General features: G+C 29.3%; 1 protein-coding gene across 1 annotated transcript in view; it reads right to left on the bottom strand.

Moving 5' to 3' along the window:
• The window catches only part of MFS18 (major facilitator superfamily transporter 18), a 47652-nt gene that overhangs the window by 18459 nt on the left and 8049 nt on the right, over positions 1-21144 (bottom strand). Inside the window, exons 3-9 of the mRNA XM_076511967.1 lie at positions 18876-19002; positions 12632-12848; positions 12151-12250; positions 9097-9170; positions 6943-7114; positions 5907-6003; positions 2585-2672 (exon numbers count right to left, since the gene is read on the bottom strand). Coding sequence (XP_076368082.1) covers positions 2585-2672; positions 5907-6003; positions 6943-7114; positions 9097-9170; positions 12151-12250; positions 12632-12848; positions 18876-19002 — 875 coding nt within the window. The remainder of the gene's footprint in view (positions 1-2584; positions 2673-5906; positions 6004-6942; positions 7115-9096; positions 9171-12150; positions 12251-12631; positions 12849-18875; positions 19003-21144) is intronic.

Here is a 21144-nt window from a genome sequence, read left to right on the forward strand (position 1 = left end):
TAAGTTTCTAAATCTCATTAAACCACATTAGATTTTTTGGGCTCCAAGTCTCATTGAATGATATTTATATATATAAATAACAGACACCTCAACATTAAAAATCTGTTTCACTACACATTATTCCTACTTTACCAATAGTTTATCAATTCCTTTGAATAAACTATAATAAAAAGTCTCTTCTGATTCTTCTTTCCACCTACTAATAAAATGTGCCTGACTACATTTAAATCCTAACAATAACTGGAACTTTAAAACTGGTTCTGAATGATTGTTGTGCATAAGATGTGTTCTATCACATAATATTTGCTTTCCTAAGCCTCGTGGTGTAGACAACACTTTGTGTCCTCTTTACAAAACTAATTCATGTGATGCTTGAAATTAAATTTAAAACAGTATGTTCTCAAACTATCTTAACATTCTTTTGATGTTTTACCAATTTGATATACAATACATAAAACCATGCAAGTTAAATCTAACCAATCAAAGTTTCACATAAGCTTCCCCATCAATTTATAAATGAGTTACATATAAAATATTTTAACAAAATGAATTTAAAAAAGAGAGTATTCAATTTTATTTTTGGAAAAATGAACACACTATATCTAATTTTGGTATAAAACCTCATAACAATATTTATTGTTAGCTGTGGTATAGTGGCTCATGTTATTGCTTCAAGTTTTTTTTCAAGCACTAACTTTCAGCTCACAGTTCCATCATTTCTTGACCAACATGAGATGTAATTATGGTTTTGAACTCAGGAGGTCACACCCTGTCAATTAATTATTTGACCATACTCACGATCTCATGTATAAATTTACTCTAATCCTGCCTAAAATAATTTTAATTTGATGGTAGATTGGTAGAGATCCTGAATAGTATTAAAATCATATTGGGCATATGTGCACCCTCTATATGGTATTGCTGGTGCACAAAACTATAGCAAATAAAAAGGAAAAAAAAAAAAATTTACTCTATTATTGTCTGAAATAATTTCAAGTGCTGCAGCTATTGAGGATTCTCTTTTGTTCAATTTTAATTCTGAATTATTATCTACACTACTTACATTTTTTGTAATGTGCTGGTCTTACATAAAGATGAAATTGTTTATTACAGATTCACAAATTGAATGTAAGCACTTTAGATTTCATTAAGTTATACTGGGATATGAAAGTAAGTGAGATAAAAAATTTTATGGTTTGTCAATGAAGAAACCTACTGAAATGATCCATAAAACTTTAAATTCCTATATAAATCTGTGATATTTAGTCAGGATAAGCAAAACTTGCTTGGTGATGCAAGTGGAGCAAACATCCTGATAACTAAATAAGGATTAGTCTGAGATGTTTTATTAAAATAAAAGGATAATAAAAACTGTTCCTGGCTGTAAAGTACATCACTGTACCACATTAAAAACACTGAATGTTTTTGCCTTTTTGCCACTTTGCCTTTTTTTTTAACTAATATTCCTATTTGAAAGTCAAAATTAAATACATTTTTGGTTTTCCATCTCTTTCCAAAAATCCATTCAAACTGTTGATATACTGAGTCATTGTTTTCTGTGCACTTGAAATAAAAAATATTCAAATGAATCAATATTTTGCTTACAAATATAAATATTTATTGTGTGTGTGTGTGTGTGTGTGAATGTTACAAAAGGTTGTGACACACAACTGAAAATTTGGAGTTATTAATATATGAATGTTAACCTTTAATTACCTCATTGTCAATGTAATCAGATTAATTTATCTACTTAAAGACAGCTTTGAATGCTTTTCTATTATCTACTGCAAGTAAATACTTGATATAGATTGATAGAGTTACTTTAGTTTTATACAGATGCTGACAATCAAATAAAACAAAGCTTTTAACATTATTTCTAACCTGAGTACTCATCATTCTCATAATCATAATGTTCAACATTCACATGACAGTAATGTTATAGAGAGAACTAAAACAGGAATTGTTTTCTTTAAACTTGAAATGATAGCTATTCACTGAGCCCAAGTAAAAACTGTTTTGATTTTTGGCAGCTCAATAAATGTTAAGGTTTAAGTATTTATTCAATTTGTTTAGTTTTTAAAGTATTCATTCTTTACATGTTCAAATAAACTGATTAACATGTTTCATTTCTCAGCTCAACTATTCAACCCATCTTACTTGTCCATTTTCTAAAACAATCAGCCTTTTTCTCTGCAGCTGAATTAGTTTCTTTCTATTCTGTCAACTAGGATAATTACAATTCTCTAGTTATTCAACTGAATAACTGTATCTCTTCTTATTCTGTTGAAATTAATACTGTCACAATGAAATAACTATGATTCAATTATTGTTTTGTGCAACTATACACATTTTTAATAGGTTTAACAAAACAATTATAATTTTGCCTTTGTTAAGCTAATACAAATATTGTACAGCTTTTGTTTCACTCAACTAAATACGCTGTTTAAAGATTTATAGTTAAAACTATCATTCTGTATTTGTTAAGATAACCTACCTCTCATAAATTTGTTAAATTTCAATTCTTTTCTGGTTATTTACCAAATTACAGTTATTCTTTTATAATTTAATTTACAATTACCATTACCTTTTATAATTAGTTTCTGAGCAAACCACCCTCCTGTAAGTCCAAATACTGGACAGATGATCCACGGTACAACATTGAATACCCAACCCTGAAACAAACATGTTTGGCAATAATGTTCAAGAGCCATTACAAGTAAAAAGAAGAATAAATAAACAATACCTACATTTGTTTCTTTTCAATACAACAAAATGCATTTAAGTTATTTAAGTTTCACAGGATATTTTAAACAGCAAAATAACCTATAATTCAGTAAAAGAGTTTTGACTTAGGTGTATTATATATAATTCCATTAATCTGCCAGTGCCTTCATCAACAGATTTAAATGTTTCAAACATAACATCTCTTTTGGCAATAAGTCTTTCCTACAAAAATTATAAAGGCAATGCAGAAATACATTGTAACCTAAAGGTAGAAGACTAATTAGCATACACAAGTCTAAATCTCATGACACAAACTTTACACTTAATAAAAAGAAATTAATTTTTTTTCAAAAGCAAAATATGTAAAGCATAACAGTTTACATACATACTTGAGTTAAGTTACAACAAAATCAGGAAGATTTTCAATATAACAATGAAAAATTAACATTTAAACAAACAAAAGAAAGGGTAATCAAGGAAAACATCTGATTAACATTAAAAAATAATAAGTAGACATACATGAAAATCAAATGAGAGGATTATTATCTGGGTAAAAGTAAAAACCATGTGCCTAAAAAATGTCATTGCCTTTAACATTTTATTCTTGTATATTTTAAAACATACCATAATAAATAAATTTTAATACTTATATCCACTCAAGTTTATTATATTAACTAGATTTAACAAATATATAATCAAAACTAAAATTAAATTGTCAAGAGTATATAAAATCTTTATATATAAATATAAAAAAAAATCTCATGCATATTTGAACTGTGTTTATGTGAATGTCTTTCAATTGTGTCCAAAATGAGAAACAAGGCAGACTAATATTAAAAGGACTCGTGTTTTAAAAATACATTTTAAATAGCAGGTATTACAATGACCAACAATATACAGTTGTGGTTTTCTTATCAGGAAATGGATGTTGACTGGTTTGAGGGCCTTCAGACTACTACTGAATTGCTAGAATTACTAATAGGGTAATTCTTGGGATGGAATAGTTATCTTGAGAAAAAAGGGAAAGAAATGATTTTACTAAAGTTTCCAAAATTATCCAAGGAATTTATTAGAATAAAGACCTCTGATTTTTTGTGCTACATATCCTGAATAGGATGAAACGTAAGATCTCAAAATGATCTGCTACACTTCACTAAGAATTATTTTTCCGACACTGTGATCAATTTATGGAACAAGTTGCTATTACATGTAGTAAAGACCAGCAACTAAAATAAGCTTAAAAGGGAAACTGATATGCTGAAAAACAAAGGGAATGTTTAAATTATTACTTTTCTTAAAAGAGAGTTATACAAGACAGCTTTGAAGGACTAAATGATCCTTTGTTGTCTGTATGTTATTTTAACTTCTTAACTCTCTTGCCCAGAAATCCTTTACTATGCATAACAAAGTTTTAATGTCTCATGTTCAAAATTTCAATAAACTACTGTTTTTTATGTTACATCAATTGCTACAGCATAAAATATCAGCAATTAATCCAAATTTTAATTGTAAGTTTTAAGTTCTTAATTATATAAGGCAATATTAAAAACAATCATGAATTTCTCCCAGTGCAATACATTTTTGTCTTCTCTATTTTATCCATTACCCCTTAAAAAAGTACAAAATTAAACAAATTACTCATTATACAATCATCATTGCTCAGAAAAACCATAAATTCTATAGCCTTCAATTTTGTTTGATTATAGGACTATCAAATAGAAAATCAGAACCCTCCTCTCACACCCTCTCTTTCATTCAGGATTTGTTAATAGTTCTCTGTTACATTTAATCATATATTACCTATAACCAATATAAAATCAAGATTTTCATCTAACAAATAACACATTGCATTCTCAACAGATAAGCATCAATTTCATGCTTTGATTGTCACAGGAATACCAACAGCTAGCTTGGATGAATTTGTAATGGCTCTGTTCCCATAGTTAGAAAGAAAAAAAAAATATTAATGTTAAAAGAAATTATTTGCTTTCTTACATGCTAATAATCTGTGTTCTTTGGTGTATTATTTAATACAAAAAATTATTTAGTGCATTACTACCATTAGTATAAAAACAGGCTTTAGTGTTTTCAACAATCAATGGCAAGAAAATTTTTTTCTTCTTGCTTTTCATGTTTATTCATTATTTACTGTTATAAAAGTAACTAAAATGTAAAAATATGAATTTTTTTAGGTTAGTTAAAATTAATAATAATAAAACTGTTTTACAAAGCACACATGTGAACACCCTGTAGTAAGTAGCTCATGGGAAATGTAATTTGATAGCATGATAGAAGCTACACATCATGCCCCAGGTAATATACAACTTATAATGATGCAGGTAATAGTTAGACATGGTTGAAAGGGCAATCAAAAAATAAAATATATTTATAAATAGATGTATACTGTTACAAGCTTTAAGCTACTTAGGATAAATGAATTTGGTTTCATGTTACAATTTGAAATAAAAAAAGGTAACTTGGTTTATTTCAATTTTTTTGGTGGTTATGAGGTCAGTGAAACTGACCAATTACATTTAGAGATAGCATAGAGAAAATAACAGATAAAACAAAATTTTACTGAAAAAAATGTTTGAAATATATTTAGGAGGTCTTATGGATTACACAAAGGAAATTTGAGATAAAACACTTTTAATCTTAATGTGGAAATTACTTTACACATGGACTATTCAAAACAAATACTCAATATATTCAGGGGCAAATCTTTATTTTAGTTAATTAAAAAACTTCACTAAAAATATGATTTTTTGTATGTGAAAGACTGATAATGTTAACTGAAATGAAAGACTGCCAAATTTTGTAAAGACATACACAATACACTGAAAATCTGTAAAGATTGAAATGAGTACAAAGTGGTCACGTAGTTGGTCAAATTGACCAAGCTCCTGTTGAAAGAGTTAAGATCATACATTCTACAATAACAGATGAGCAGAAATGTTAATAATTGCAACAATTAGAGTATGGGTATTAACACTTTTACTTTGCTTTATTAGTAAAAATGTTAATACCCATACCAGCCGTTCCAAGATATATTTTTACTTCACACGGGTTTCTCATCACCCAGAATTACAGTATATTATGTATCTCAAATATTTTGATTGTTCTAATTTTTAAAATGTTACATTCTGAGCAGTATTATTAAATAAACATAAACAAAGACTTACCTTCCCACCAGGGAATACTTCACTGAAGTAAACTGGTAACCATGACATCATAATGAAGAATGTATTAGTTTCTGCAAAATGTGCAAACAACATAGACCTAAAAATAGAAGTTATGAATAATAAAGATATCATTTTTGTTGAATTAAAATTTTTCTCTAAGTTATAAAATTTTAGTTCCTATCAAGAAGAGATATAACCTTTAGGCACATCATAACTCTTAATTATTACAATTAGTTTCTCAAGTATCATGTTCTTATTAACACTGGGTAGATTAACTTTTACGAGTTTTATGTAAGAATGGTCAGATATTTTACTAATTCCTCTTTTAATTATATATTAGATGCTTGTTTTTTAAATAAAAATACAAGTATCTATAAACCTGATTTGTTTTCTATATCAGTTATCTTAAGCTTCACAAACCTATGTAAAATTGTATAAGCCTGTATTATGAACTTTACATATGTATAAATATTATTACAACCTTAAGAACATTTCCTCCTACTGAATAACACCAACTGAATTTTATGAATAAAAATACAAACCTGATTTTATATATTGAAGAGAAAACTGTGTGTGAAAAATAATGTAACTACCCATAAAAAAATAAACATTTTTAAACTATATATTCAAGGCACTTCAATGTAAATGCCCATCCATTTGAACCTGGCAATGTGAAATAGTATGTAGCTGACCACTGTATCTTGAACTCCCTAGTACCATGATTCACAGAATTCAGTTTTGATTAATAAAAAGTTACAATGCTGTTATAAATTTTAGTTTAGGATATATTTTAAGCTATATAAATTTATTTTTCAACAATACTAATGATTATACAGGCCAGATGGGTTAGTGCAAGCTTTACAAAAACCAATATCATAACAGGTCAAAGAACATTTGATATAAACTTTTTTAAATTTTATTTAGTATACTATTAGTAAAAAAAATTGTAAAATTTCAATGTTTAGAGCTACAAATATGAACTATAACAAATAAATTTATTAATTTTGATTCTAAACTAATAATCCAAAATACGTACCAAAATGCTGGACTTTGCAATAAAACTACCCATGGAACAGAATTTTTCATAACAGGAACTTTAGATTCAATGTCAATTTTACCATCTTCACATTCTTTTGAAGAATAAGATGTTTTCTTGTAGGTTAGCATAATATATCGTAGTACTACTGCCCAGCTTAATCCTAACACACCTAAAAGAAATTTTGATATTATCTAACAGGTAACAAGTTACTAAGCTCAGTTTTAACACACATGGTGAAAAACTTTATGTTTATAGTATATAACAGCTTAGTCAATACATATTTGTTCAAATTTAAAATGAAACCACTGTAACCAAAGTTATTTCACTCATGTACAGTTAAGACTATTCATTATTATTTCATGTCAGTGAACTAGTAAATAAAGTATCTCATTACTAGTCTACATTAACCAAACCACCAAGTTTAGTCCTAACACATCCAGTAAAACTTCTCATTACTATTTTATATTAAACTACACTTTGCATTATTATCTTATAATGAATTAGTTGATAATTTCTTTTTCATAATCTTTATGAAATTAGATGCACAGCTTAGTCCTAACACATCCATTACAACTGTTTAATAATATTTCACAAGCTGAATATTCATGATAACATTTCATTACAGATGAGTTACCCATATACAAGTTCACTATTATACTTGTGTTTCAATTTCATATAAGTGACACATACTGTTGGCTGTGTATTGCACAAGTCCTGCATCTTCTCTAATTTTGTAGAAGATTCTTGAGAGTAAGAACCAACAATATGTGGTTTACTTGTTTTTGAACACTGTTGAACTTTCAAGAATCTCACCTTATACTATATAAACAAATGTGCTGAGAGACAGTATTATTATTAGTTGGCTATGGACAGTATACTATAAGCCTCATAAGCTATAAATGTGGTTAATGGAAAACTACAGAATTTGACCAGGAACATTTATAGATTTTGAGCATTACAAACTGTTCGACATCAGTGAATTAACTTCGAATGTTAGTATTTCTACATGGACATTACATATCTTCACCAATAAAAAGTCAGTCAAGAAAGCTAACTAGATTAAGTGAGGTGTAACAATATCAACTCAAGATTAATTTGGTCACATTGGACATCGACTGTCAATAGAACATTCAGTTCTAGACTGGATATAAAACTCAGCATTGTCTGTAAGTTTCAAATGCTGTTGTATAAAAATCTCTTTCACACAAACTTAGTTGTCATATAATCATTCAGGGTCACAGCCAGCATACAAAGTATATGATATATCAACAGATTCTTTTTAAACTATAAATTTACAATTTTAAAATCACAAGCATTCATAATTAGATCTTTTAAACCATCAATTTACCACAACCTGTTTTTAAACTGAGATTATATGTACTGCAATCAACTTATAAATATCAGAGCTAACGTACTGTGATCATTATAAATAATATAAAATTATATATTTAAACATGTAACACCGCCCTCTACATTCCGACACTCAGTTACACAACCCCTTCCAAACATGTGGTCAGCTTCCAGTAGTTACCTCTTTCTTTCTTTGTGAACCTGACGATGACCGAAGAGGGTCGAAACGTTGTTCGCTTTTCTATGTAAAATATTTTCTCAACCCAAACGAGCCGTTTTTGCATATATATTTCTCTACAAGTGGGTTTTCTCAACATCACTGACTGTCATCTTTGGTTCGAAGTGAAAACTTATATGTATTAGTAACTGAATTTTAAGACTAGTACAATGTCCTAAATAGGAATTATCTGACTTGATTAGATAATTTGTCTTGTGTCACAAAACTATAAGCAATGATTACAGTCTTTACAGTTAAGAGTATTACATTAGACTTAGCAATTCTAATATTTTCATAAATAAAATATAGTTACATTTTCAGAGATTGCTTTCAATATCTAATTTTTATATTTTAACATTTTTGGAATATGTACAGTTGCTGAACAATAAATGAATGAAATAGTACAAAATATGGAAGTAACAAGGATAATTTAGTGCATAATTCCAATGTTAAAACTTAATAATAATTATCTGTAATTTTTATTACTTTTAAATTTATTCTGTCTATAAACTTAGTACAACACATTTTTTATCATACCTAGCATGGTAGCAGCTGGAAATACACAATGAGGAAAACAAACTTACCTGCACATCTAAATACAGACTGCCAACCAAATCGATTCAACATATAAGATCCTAAGCTGCCATTCAATAACATTCTGCAGTTAAAAAAAATATTTAGGATATGCTACAAAGATACACAAACATTACTAAAACTAGTTAGTTACTTTTAAGCTCTTTACTCTAATTATTCACTCACTTTAAGTTTATCTAAATATGTTTCTTTTAACTTTAAGCTAGAAGTATGTATGTATATATCTTGCTAGAAATGGCTAAACAAGTGAACATCAATCTAAATAATAAATTTTAGAAGATGATTCTTATGTGCATGTTACTAACCATTGCAAAACTAATTTTTCAGTAGCCATGCAAGTTTCTCTTACATTGTTAATCCACAATACAGTTTAATCAGGTCTGCAACTGCTACATAATACTATGAACAGTCTAATACTGAATTATGCAATCCAACATTCATAAGCTACATATTACTTAGCTTTTCTGAAACTTGTGGTTTACTTAAATACAAAATAATGAAAACAGATTTCCAGTTTAACACATCTAAAAGTCAAAGTTTAGAACACATCTTTCTTATAAGTAGTACCTTAATATTATATCACTGAACTGTTGCTCCCAAATTTTTGAATTTGTTTTTATTGAAGAAATGACACAAACTGTTTGCCACCACTCTCCTATCAGCTAGTATAATTACAATTATGGAAAAGCATTGTACAAGCAACCAAATTAAAAATTGAAGTAAAAATATCTATCTAGATAAATTAATACTTTATGGCAAATTAACAATATCAGTTTAGGTTCACTTTCTTTAATATTTAAATTATCAAATTGTTCTTGTATAGTCCACTACATATGGAATCCATATGTTGTATTTTATTCTATAAAATTAGGATAGCTACTAAGATGACTTCTGGAATGGAAGGATTATTTTATAACAAAGTTTAACACTCAAGTTATTTTTTGTATTGAGGAAAAGAAGGTAGGGGTGATTTTATTAAAGTTTACAAGGACCTTTGGATACTGTATTCTGAAAGTAAATGAAAATGAAGTCACAAGTTCAAAGCCTAGAAATGAAATGTTAGGTTCTGGTTAAGAGAGTTTTACTTTCAAGAGAATAATTAGCTTTCAGAATAAGGCATGAATGTCAGTAGTGGAGACATTTGAATGGAAAATTAATAATTTCCTTAAATATAAAAAAATAGTTTTAAATTTTTACTTTTCTGAAGGGTGGTTACATAAGAAAAGCCCCAAAGAATCAAACAGTCCCTTGCTCTTCACAAAAATTATGTTACATTATCAAGTGAAATGCTTAATGTTCCTTTCAGTGAATAAAAAATAATTTTCCAATATTTGCATAGTCTAACACTATAAGTTGTGAAATATGTAAAAAAATAAACATGTATAAAACAATGTTTGAATAAAAAAGATGGAGTAGCAAGTTATCCAATGTAAGGAGTAAACAGTCTTATACACTGTCAGTACAAATTTCATTCTGATGTATCAACCAAACTTGCTAATTTCTTGCTGGATACATAAAAGTATGTGTTATCGTGACACAGTAATTATCAGACATAACACACTCTTAATAAATAGTCACTAAATGATACCCAAAATTACAATAACACCAACTGCAAAACAATAGTGTGTTAAAGTAACTAGCAAATATAAATAGCCACAACTGCAAAACTACAATGTTGGGTTTCAAAATTAAAAGAATTGTTAAACAAGATTTATCAAATTTAAGGTTAGTTTCTGCTTTGCATTCAATTGTTAAATTTTTTTATTGTTATTATTATTATCTATCATTTAACATGTAGCAAGTGTTAAACTCAGAAGGAAGCTATATTGTCTTCAGACTATTTCCTAGCTAATATAATTTGCTTATGGTTTATAAGGCCTAAAAAAAAAGGAATCTTTTGCAATGTTGCTTTTACTACTTCCACAGTTACATTTTCTCATAAATAACTAATACAGTTTAATGATGAGAGATATAATTCAGCCAACTACATCAACATTTGTTTAGTAGTTTATAATGAAGACTTACAAAGTACTAGCCAAATCAAAATTCTAGTATTCACAAACACTAAACAAATTTAATATCACATTTTAAAACTTGTTTAATCAAGAAAATTTAAAGAAGTAGGAAAAGCTTAAACTGAGTCTACAATCTTAAAATGCATCAGTATTAGGTCTACAGTACATGATATGAAGTATATGAGAAATACTGCTGGGTTCATATAAATGGTTAAGGTATTCTCATTTGTTTAGAACCTACAAGATTGATAACCATAACGCTTGACTCAATGAAATCAGTACAAGCATAGTATTTGAATTTTCATAACTTATATTTTTGTTTAATCGAACATGCACGAGATGTACAATCAAAATGCACATCCTTTAAAAAAGAAAAATAAATCTATCTAACTAAAAAAAAAAGTTTAAGCAATAAAGTAAACAAACTATTTAAGAAATTGTCCATGCTCCACCATTCTAAAGAATCTTCTACTTATTTATATAACAACTAGTGATTCAAAGATATGTAGGAAAGAAGATCACTTATAGGCATTTCCCTCAGTATTTCAAATAACCAATATATTCTTTAGCCTTGAGCTGAATTAATAGTAAGGTACCTATTATGCAGTGCATGGTATATGTACTGAAAACTTGCAACTAAGTAGATCAAAGAGGTTATTTAACTATAAAACCTAAGTAATGAATTAATAAACCTAAGTTAAGTAATAAAAACTGAAGTAATGATAAAAAGATACTGTACCTTGTTATAATTAACTTAAATCTGTAGTCTGAAATTTCATAACTGGGTCAACAGTTACAACCCTTATCAAGAGCTTACAAGAATATGTAATTAAACATTAAATATTACTTGAAAGTAAGAAGTCAGAAGTAAATATACTTTAGAGTAAGTACACAAAGAAAATAAAGAAAAACAGAACCTAGTTTTTGGCATATGGACCTTTTCTAATAAGGATTTATGTTTGGACACTTTTTTTGAGTCATGGTCATCAACATAGTTGATATATTTTTAACTGAAAAAATCAGACTTACCCAACAGGAGCACCTGTAAACACAACACTGGCAAAAAATGTCTTTTCTGCTGTTCTTAACTTTTTTGACACCAAAGAAGTAACACTTGGAAAATGGACACCTTTAATACCAAAAAGTAATACTATGTTACCATGCTTCTAAAGCAATATTTGAATATCTGTCTAAATATTAAATGTCTACACACTTAAAACTCAAGAGTGGGATGAATCTTAAAATATATATGTATATATATATAACCGTGAGAAATCCACAGAATCAAAAGATATAATTCCTAATTGTCAGATACACAAAACAATATAACAATAACAAATGCTGTGTAAACAGAATTCTATATGACCAATTAGTAAGGAAGATACTGTAGGAAATATATTCCTGTTTATGTATTCACTATATTCATTTACATAATTTTTATCTACAAAAATACATATTTCATTATTTATTCAGATACACAATCAATTGTAAAATTAAGCTGAAACTTTACCTTGACAAAGCCCAAGAACAAAGCGACATAAAACAATAGGCCAAATAACATCAAATGGACCAAAACCATGAATGAGATCAGGTGTACAAAAAGTGAGTAAGGACCATCCAATGGCTGCTACAAATAAAATATAATCTCCACCCATACTATCACTAAGGTTTCCTCCAGGTATTTGGGTAAGAGCATAGCCCCAGAAGAAACAGGATAAAATTATTCCCTATGAAAAGAAATAATTTAAAACAACTCAACAATTTACCAAAATAAAGAAGCAGAAAACAGTGTATATCTATATATATTTAATTACAAATATTAAATACACAAAATTAATCATTTAAAAAAACAACTTAACCTCAAAACTTATGGCAAGAAATATTTAATAGTATATAAAACATACAGAATAAACTCATAGGCTGAATTTCCATTTGTGTGGGATCATGTCTCAATGTAAGGGAAAAAACCTTGTACAGAAATCAATCTAATATCCAACAAATAACAGTTTCAAAACTTACCAATGTTCATAAATAATATACATATAATTTTGCAAATTCTGTTAGATTCATTACCTTTTTTTACACTGGATCACTAATCTTCATTTTACACTTTTAAAATGTGAAATTAAAATGGCAATAATAGAATATTATTTACCTCACCATGCTGGAAAGTTAATACAATTGCAACAGCTTGAAATGACTTTGAACTGATAGCTTCTACATTAAATGTTCCAAAATTTACACAATACTGATACAAAAATTTAAGTACACAATACTCTGAATACATTTTAAATATAACTTTAGAAACTAATACCAATAAAAAAAATTGTTACATAAATTATGGCTCAACATGTACCACATAACACTTGCATTTTGCAAGTGGAATACTGCATGATGCAAATAACGTGAGATGTCACCTTGTACTGAAGTCCCACATCCAGGAATATTTCAGAAAAAACATAAAAATTATATTGTTCACTAGTTATGAAATTGACTGCCATTTGTTGTTATTCACAAACAAGGAGTGGTCTGTGAAATTCTACTTCTAGCTAGTAAGTATTCACAAACATCCATAGCACAACAAGTTCCATGAGGTTGAAATCGAAATCACATGCATACGTGTAGTTTTATACGATGATGCATGTGATATAAGCACTTGTAATTCATATTTTTATATATCTCACATTTTTACACATAACACTTGTGCATGAAGTTCAAGAAGCATGATAATATGTAAAAAAACAAAACAAAAAAAAAGAAAATCTTTAATCCTTTTACTACAGTTGTTTTAAATGCATGTGAAAAATTTTGCAAGATGTACACTGTATACAGCACACTTGCTTTCAACTACTGCAGGTGGACTGTACCCTGTAAGACAAATCAACAGTCAGTAGGTTAAAACTTTTGGGAGTGAAAGTGCTGTAAAGTAAGTATGACTAAGTGAAGAAAACAGTAAATTATAATAAATTTAACCTGACAGCACAACATATATTAATGTTAAACATGCACAGTATAGTACCAGTAATTTCTTTCTTAACACTGCATCTACTCACATGGGAACAAAAGTGGGTGAGGAACTTTGGCAATTAGGATATAAATGTGATAGTTTGAAAAGTATGACATCCTCAGCATACTTACAACATTTCTCACTGACCAGTTGCTGTTGATTTTTGTCTCAGCTTCTGTCCTCTTTCAATACAACATTACTTAATTTTAAATTACATGAGATTAAGCTTAAATTTTCAGAGTATTTTACTGCTCAATGCACTGATTTCTCTGCAGTCTCATTTCCAAAATTGTGTAAAATTGTTTATCTAAAGAAACTACCAGTTTGTAATTATTTGTATGATTTAAAGTTTCTCCCTACAAAGAAATCACCTTTTATCTGAAGTACTAGCACCACTTAATACTCTGTTCTATCCTTGGATGCATTTTTTTAGAAAATCAATTGTATGAAAAAGAAATAAAGCCTAGCATGCATTTTGAATCTTAGAGCTTCTAGATAATACTGCTAAAAGGTTACTTATATTGGAAAAACGTCTGGGACTTGGCCTAAGAGTTTTTGCTTATTGGATCTCATTCCAATGTAGGTTGACATCATACTTTTAAAGCAATCACAAGTACTTGCTTGTTACTTCAGTCACTCATATTTCTGAGCAACTAAACACTAAGTTTTATAATGTATTTTATCACAAACAATTAAGACATAGTTTCAAAGTTTTCCTCCTCCATGCCTGATATTTGACCTGATCTTACATACATACATCTGTGGTTATCTATCACAGAAACACACACATATATACATACATACATATGTTACTAGTGGTTTTCACTGAATAGCCTATTTAGAAACTACTTTTTACATAACCTTCTAAGACTATCAAAAATGTTTAACATACAAGAAAAATTATACCCAATTCAGATCTCTGTCCTCACAATATGTTAAATAGTATTAATCACCATTTTTATTACACAAAAATCAGAACAAACCATCCGACCTGTTGCTTCTTATATTAATCCATTACCATTTGTTTGCAAGCCAACCTATAAGTTTCTGAAGTTCACATCTTGCCTTCTGGACTTCAAAAGAATACTCAGTTTTCTAGTTTTGAGGTAAGCTTCATCCCTTCTGAATCTCAATAAAGTACCCAGATTGACAAATATGAAGTTAAACATAACCCTTCTGAGCCTTAATAAACCTGCAGCTCATCAGATATATACAACAATAAAAATCCTGCCAGTCCTTCGTAGGAAACAAATCAACACATGAAGAATTCCACACCAAAAATGAAAGAAAAATCATCCCATTAAATTTCAGGAATCATGATTTTTAGATATGATCATTATAAAGACCAGTGGCCAGTTTACAGAATAAAAGAATATTATGTTTTGTCAGTATTTCAAGAACAAATTCATACATGGTATTTGTAGTCTTGCAACTGGATTTTGTGGTTGATTGTAATATCTTTAAATATACCACTATATGTAAGTATGAAAAAACTGAAAGGCCTTTTAAATAGTTTTCATGCTCATTTAATTAGCATGGTAAAACCAGAAAACACCCCTTTTATTTGGGAATTCAGTAATATGAAACAAAATGAGAAATACATTAGGAGAAGGCAATTTCCAAAAAATATTTAAACTACAGGAAAGAAATTATGCCAGTTATGGTAATGACAAACAGTGATGCACATGTTTCTAATATATTTGTGAAGTTCATAGACAAGAAATTCAGGAACTATTAAAATTGAATAACTTTTTCCACCACCAATGATTCTTCCACTGATACAATAGTAATTAAACAAATACTGATTTATACAATGGCACTGCAACTTGTGGGAAGAATATATTTGAAATTTTGAATAGTAACATTGTAAATATTTTAGCCCCAGGACCCTTTATGATCCAATTACACCTTTTGCTTTATTAACAGTTAAACAGCTAAGTGAATAAGATGATATAGCCATCAAAGATGCAGCTATATACATACATACAGTATCACTGAGAATGGACACTATAATGATTGCTATAGAGCAAAAAACCTTGTGTGCACAGTTGATGTAGAAAAGGTTACAACAGGCAAAATAAATGATACAGTATCCCAACAAAAGATGTAAGTCACTTGATTGACCTCTACTACACAACATACACATTAGAACTGACTGTATAAGAACAGAGATAAATTTCTGACCTATATAATGCAAGTGCTTAGCACCATTTAAAAAGAACTAAAAAATTACTTTTATTATTATTATTCATTTTAAAACTAAAGTAAGGTCTATGGTACTAATGTTTAAAAGGAGACCAAGTTTCATAGGCATCTGTTAAGTTGTTCATTGGGAAAGGGCTATCAAGGTTCTTGTGCAAAACTGACCAACCCCAGTTACCCATTTGATGAATTAGGGTATCATGCACCAACAGCTAAAAGCCTAAAATGAACTTTATTCTGTTTCTTCAATTGTAGAAAATTGTACATTAAGCCATCATCTCTCAGCCTCATTATAATCACACAAACCAATCAATGTTTGTGAAAGCTATGCTCAAACTTGAAAGCACAATGCTAAATCTCATACATCACCAATTAAACAAAGACATGTTAAATTTTGCAACAAACAACTAAAAGTCTCAAAATGGCATTGCATTGAACAACAAACAGGTAGTAGGAGAAAAAGAGTCATCAAACAGCAAAAGCATAGAATGTATGTCCCAGGTGGTCAAAGATGGAAACATTTTTGCTAAAGTTGTTCATGATACAGTTGAGGAGAGATGTCAAATCTTCAACTTTAATCCATATGTTGAACTCAAAGATTGACCAACTGAAAAGGAACAGCTTTCTAAGTTTGGACAGGATGGATAAAATATCCGTGTAAGCCAGTATGGCAGTTAAAAATAAATTCTACACAGAACTCATTGCATTATTACTTGAATCCAGTATCCTACAAGGTGATAAGACTAAACGTCTTACCTTCAGTGACTGCTCAGAATTTTTGCAGATTTTTGCAGGACCTCAGGAACATTTTGGTTCTTATCTATTTGGCTCTGGTCATTTCATTCCCAAGCCACCTGAAAAGGCAAAAAGGAACTTCTCTCCCATGCAAAGAACCAACACTGACTAAGCACAGACTAATATTGCAACATTTTATGGACCTGATGATGGTGGAGCTAAGTGGAAAGAATCTGAACACCTTCAATCTTGAACCTGCCATTCACTTGTAGCAATTTACTGGAAAGAGGAAGAAGACCAAGAATTATAGTTAGTCTATATTATACCAAGAATCATAGCAGAGTTACATCTTTGGATAAGTATGATAGTAATGGTGTCACTGGTTGCACAGATAAAAATAAACATTCTCTCAGAAGGAAGAATGGAAGGTTAAGAGAGTTTGTTTAAGCTATGAAGTTATTGAAAGTTATTTTATGTAAAAAAAAAATACAAGATCAAATCAAAAACTAATTTTACTAATGGTTGATGGATATTTAGCACAGGGAAAACTCATATATTGTCTCTACATGTGTTTTTGTTAAGACTAAATAGTACAGTTCAGTCTCTCTCTCTAAATCTTCTCTTGGGTGCATGGTCATATTACAAGAGAGACAATGCATATATTTATTTATTTTAACAATGGGAACAATATTCCCCTCCATTCCTGCTCAATTCAAACTGTTTATACAACTTGGCACTACAATAAATGTCACAAATGCCAATAATTCAAAACTTCTCATTAGTCCTTTTACTTAGGAATAAAGGTACATCCAAGTCACTCCTCATACTACAGCTAGAAGATCTTGATGTTTTTACTCATATCTAAGCTGAGTATATAACTACATACAAGTAAATAAGGAGTTTTAACACCAGACAGAACTAAATGTAAGCTGTATTGCAGATTGGTAAGAGAGCACTATGATGCTGGTAAACAGCTTTGCATAAACTTAAACATACATAAATTCATAAGATAAAAAAAACAACTCATAAATACACAAAGTAGGAGGCAGAAAAACAACAAATAGAATACAGCTTTATTTACCCAAAATGTACCCAGAATTGAAGAAAGAGCATAAAATTACTATGACAGTTTATATCTGACTAGCACAAGCTGAAGTGCAACTAACTCAAAATAAGTGTCAGCTAGCAACTTAATGTAGATGAAGAAACTCCGAACTTACATAAAATTGATGACAGAACTCCATAAAAGGTAATAAAGCCCATCACACTTCCATTTTTTCCCACAAAGTTTTGTTGGGTTACTATATAATCAATTCATACATGTGTACATTATGCTGTAGTTGAACGATTAAAGAATTATGATCATAATCCTATTTGGTAATAAAATAAGCATACTAGTATTCCCTTTGGATGTTAAACATTTTTAATCTAATTACATTATCCAACTATTAAGAAATAGTTTTTTCACCATTACCATCAATCAATAATATTAATATAAAACTTTTATTTCACTGGTATGACAACATTGTTTAAATAACATCCTGAAATTAAACATAAACTTGTATGCGAGTTTTTGTTGCAGATTTCACTAAGTTGAAACTGATAAGTTTTGTACTAAGTTACTTAAGAAACTCCATATTTTTAAAATTGCTTATTATGACAACAGGGTAAACAATGAAGTCTCGAAAATAATGAAGAAACATAAGCTGAATGATGACACTTATCGATCATATTTCTACCAGTTAAACAAAACAAAAAGCAATATACAATGCATTTTAATTAAAAACAGTGATACTAGTTTAAAACTTACAGAGTTGACTTTGTTCCAGCTATATTCTCTAGCAACAGTTGGCATGGTAATTGGCATAGCAACACGAGCAAAGTACAAAATGGAGGTTCCACTGAAGAGTAATGCCACCCACAGATACTTCTCAGACCTTAAGAAATAAATGTCTGTATCAACTCAGTACAATGTACTCAAACAGTGCTTAGTATATTATTTTTCTCTTAAAAGTGATTACATAGAATAAAACTTTAATTTTAGTATTAAAAATCCTAATATTAACTCACTAATTTAAGTTTGAAAAATTAACAAACCATTATCTTCAGGAAGTATGATAACTTATTTTATACAAGGAAAGTTTCAGCTTACTTTTCTAAGTGATTCACAATAATTGATATGCAATATACATTACATTATGCCTGATCACATCTCATGACATCACACCTGCTGACTACTCCTTATGAGGCTTTCTGAAGGTATGTCTATCAGTATAATCCAACAGTCATTCCTCAACCAAAAGATGTCTTTGTAATTGAGGTTTTGACATTTCTGTTACACATTTTTAGGTGTTGTAATATCCAGTATCACAGTCAAGATGGATGCAGTAATAAAAATTATAGTATTATACTGAAAAGTATTCCCATAGCTGTCTTCCTCATTTTCCCTTGTGCATGTATGCAGAAGTCAACTGTATGACATGGTTCACTATAGTGTTTCAAATATTCATAATGATTGTAACTGTCCAGTATATTTTGTGGACTTTATTACTGCTATAATGTATTAATTATCAGGATTAATTCAGTACAACAGTTGTTGATCTGAGAATTTAAACTGCCTGGAATCCTGGGTACTACAGCTAGGAATATATAATTAGGTGTCATACTGAAGAATGAGAAAAATATAGTTAGCTGCAAGTGAAGAAATAAGTAAGCAATATACACATACACTTAGCCTTTACATGTTGTAAACATTACCTTATCTGATAAAATTTGTCTCAAACACAACCTAGAAACAGATATATAATAATATGTACACCTCTTCCATGCTAATTTCAAAACTTTTAATTTAAAGAGGGATGTATGCCTTATATTGTAACATAAGCTAAAACACCCACTCAAACATGAAAGCCAGACCAGATGAACTAGAGATACACATGTATCCCACTTCTGGGAAAAAGCAGTGAAATAATGGTCACTTCTGAGCAATTTATATGGTCAGTGGCTACAGAGCCAAAATTTAGTGCCAGAATAATATAAAGATCAGAAGGGATGGAACTGATAATGAGACTTTATAACAGTTGTCTGACAACCACCATCACTGGTTTATGGATAAAAAATCAGGTGGTTTAAGGTCTGTACAATGAACACCATTAATACTTATCTTCAAACTTTACAAACTGTTTTCCCCAAAACAGAAACTCAGTCTTTATGCACAGGATAAACAAAATGTGCTGATATATAAAATTATGCTGTATAAGAAAACCATCTAAATCAGTAAAAGGAAAGAAGTGTATAAAATATTTTTAAATACAACCTTCCTGTTCATAAAGGAAACTGAACAACTTGAATCACATGTTCTTGCAACACTTCTCCAAACAGTACACACGTATGATGCATTTCAAACATTACCATGTTGCAAATAAATATACCATGCAATATAAAAACATAATTAAGTAAAGGTTCAGAGGTATTACTAAACAGCTGCATACTACACAGCTTAGTCAAACAGTACACATCTGTTTATTACACTATGTTAGATAAGGATGACAATAGTATAGTTACATTTCTGGTAGAAACAAGTAAAGGAATATTTGTAGTTATTAAAAATCATATTAATCCATGAAGATGAGAAAACCCACTTGTAGAGAAAATTATATATGTAAAAACGGCTGGTATGGGTAGAGAAATCACTATGACTGAAGAAGGCCAAAACATTGTTTGCTCCTCTACATAGTGCTTTCTCTATCCATAGCAGCCATTTTTACATATATAAAAATCATATCAAAGGACATATGATAAACATAAGTGGGTGTGAGAAAGTACTTTTAAATCCATAAAATGGGATCAGTTTTCACAATCAGAAATGTAATTTGAATACCATATCACATTACTGAATTGAGCAAAATGGTCAGTATATAAGTAGTACTGTACATCAAAAGTTAGATTACAGAATAAGTATTTATACAGCTATTGTATGGAAGAAGGGATGAAATACTCAGATATTAAATACTGAAATGAAGATTACTCAAATAGGTGGCAGAATAAACAAGAGAAGGTTGAGGTTATCATCTGATTAT

This window comes from Tachypleus tridentatus, chromosome 7, assembly GCF_004210375.1.
Source record: "Tachypleus tridentatus isolate NWPU-2018 chromosome 7, ASM421037v1, whole genome shotgun sequence".
Taxonomy (NCBI): Eukaryota; Metazoa; Arthropoda; class Merostomata; order Xiphosura; family Limulidae; genus Tachypleus; species Tachypleus tridentatus.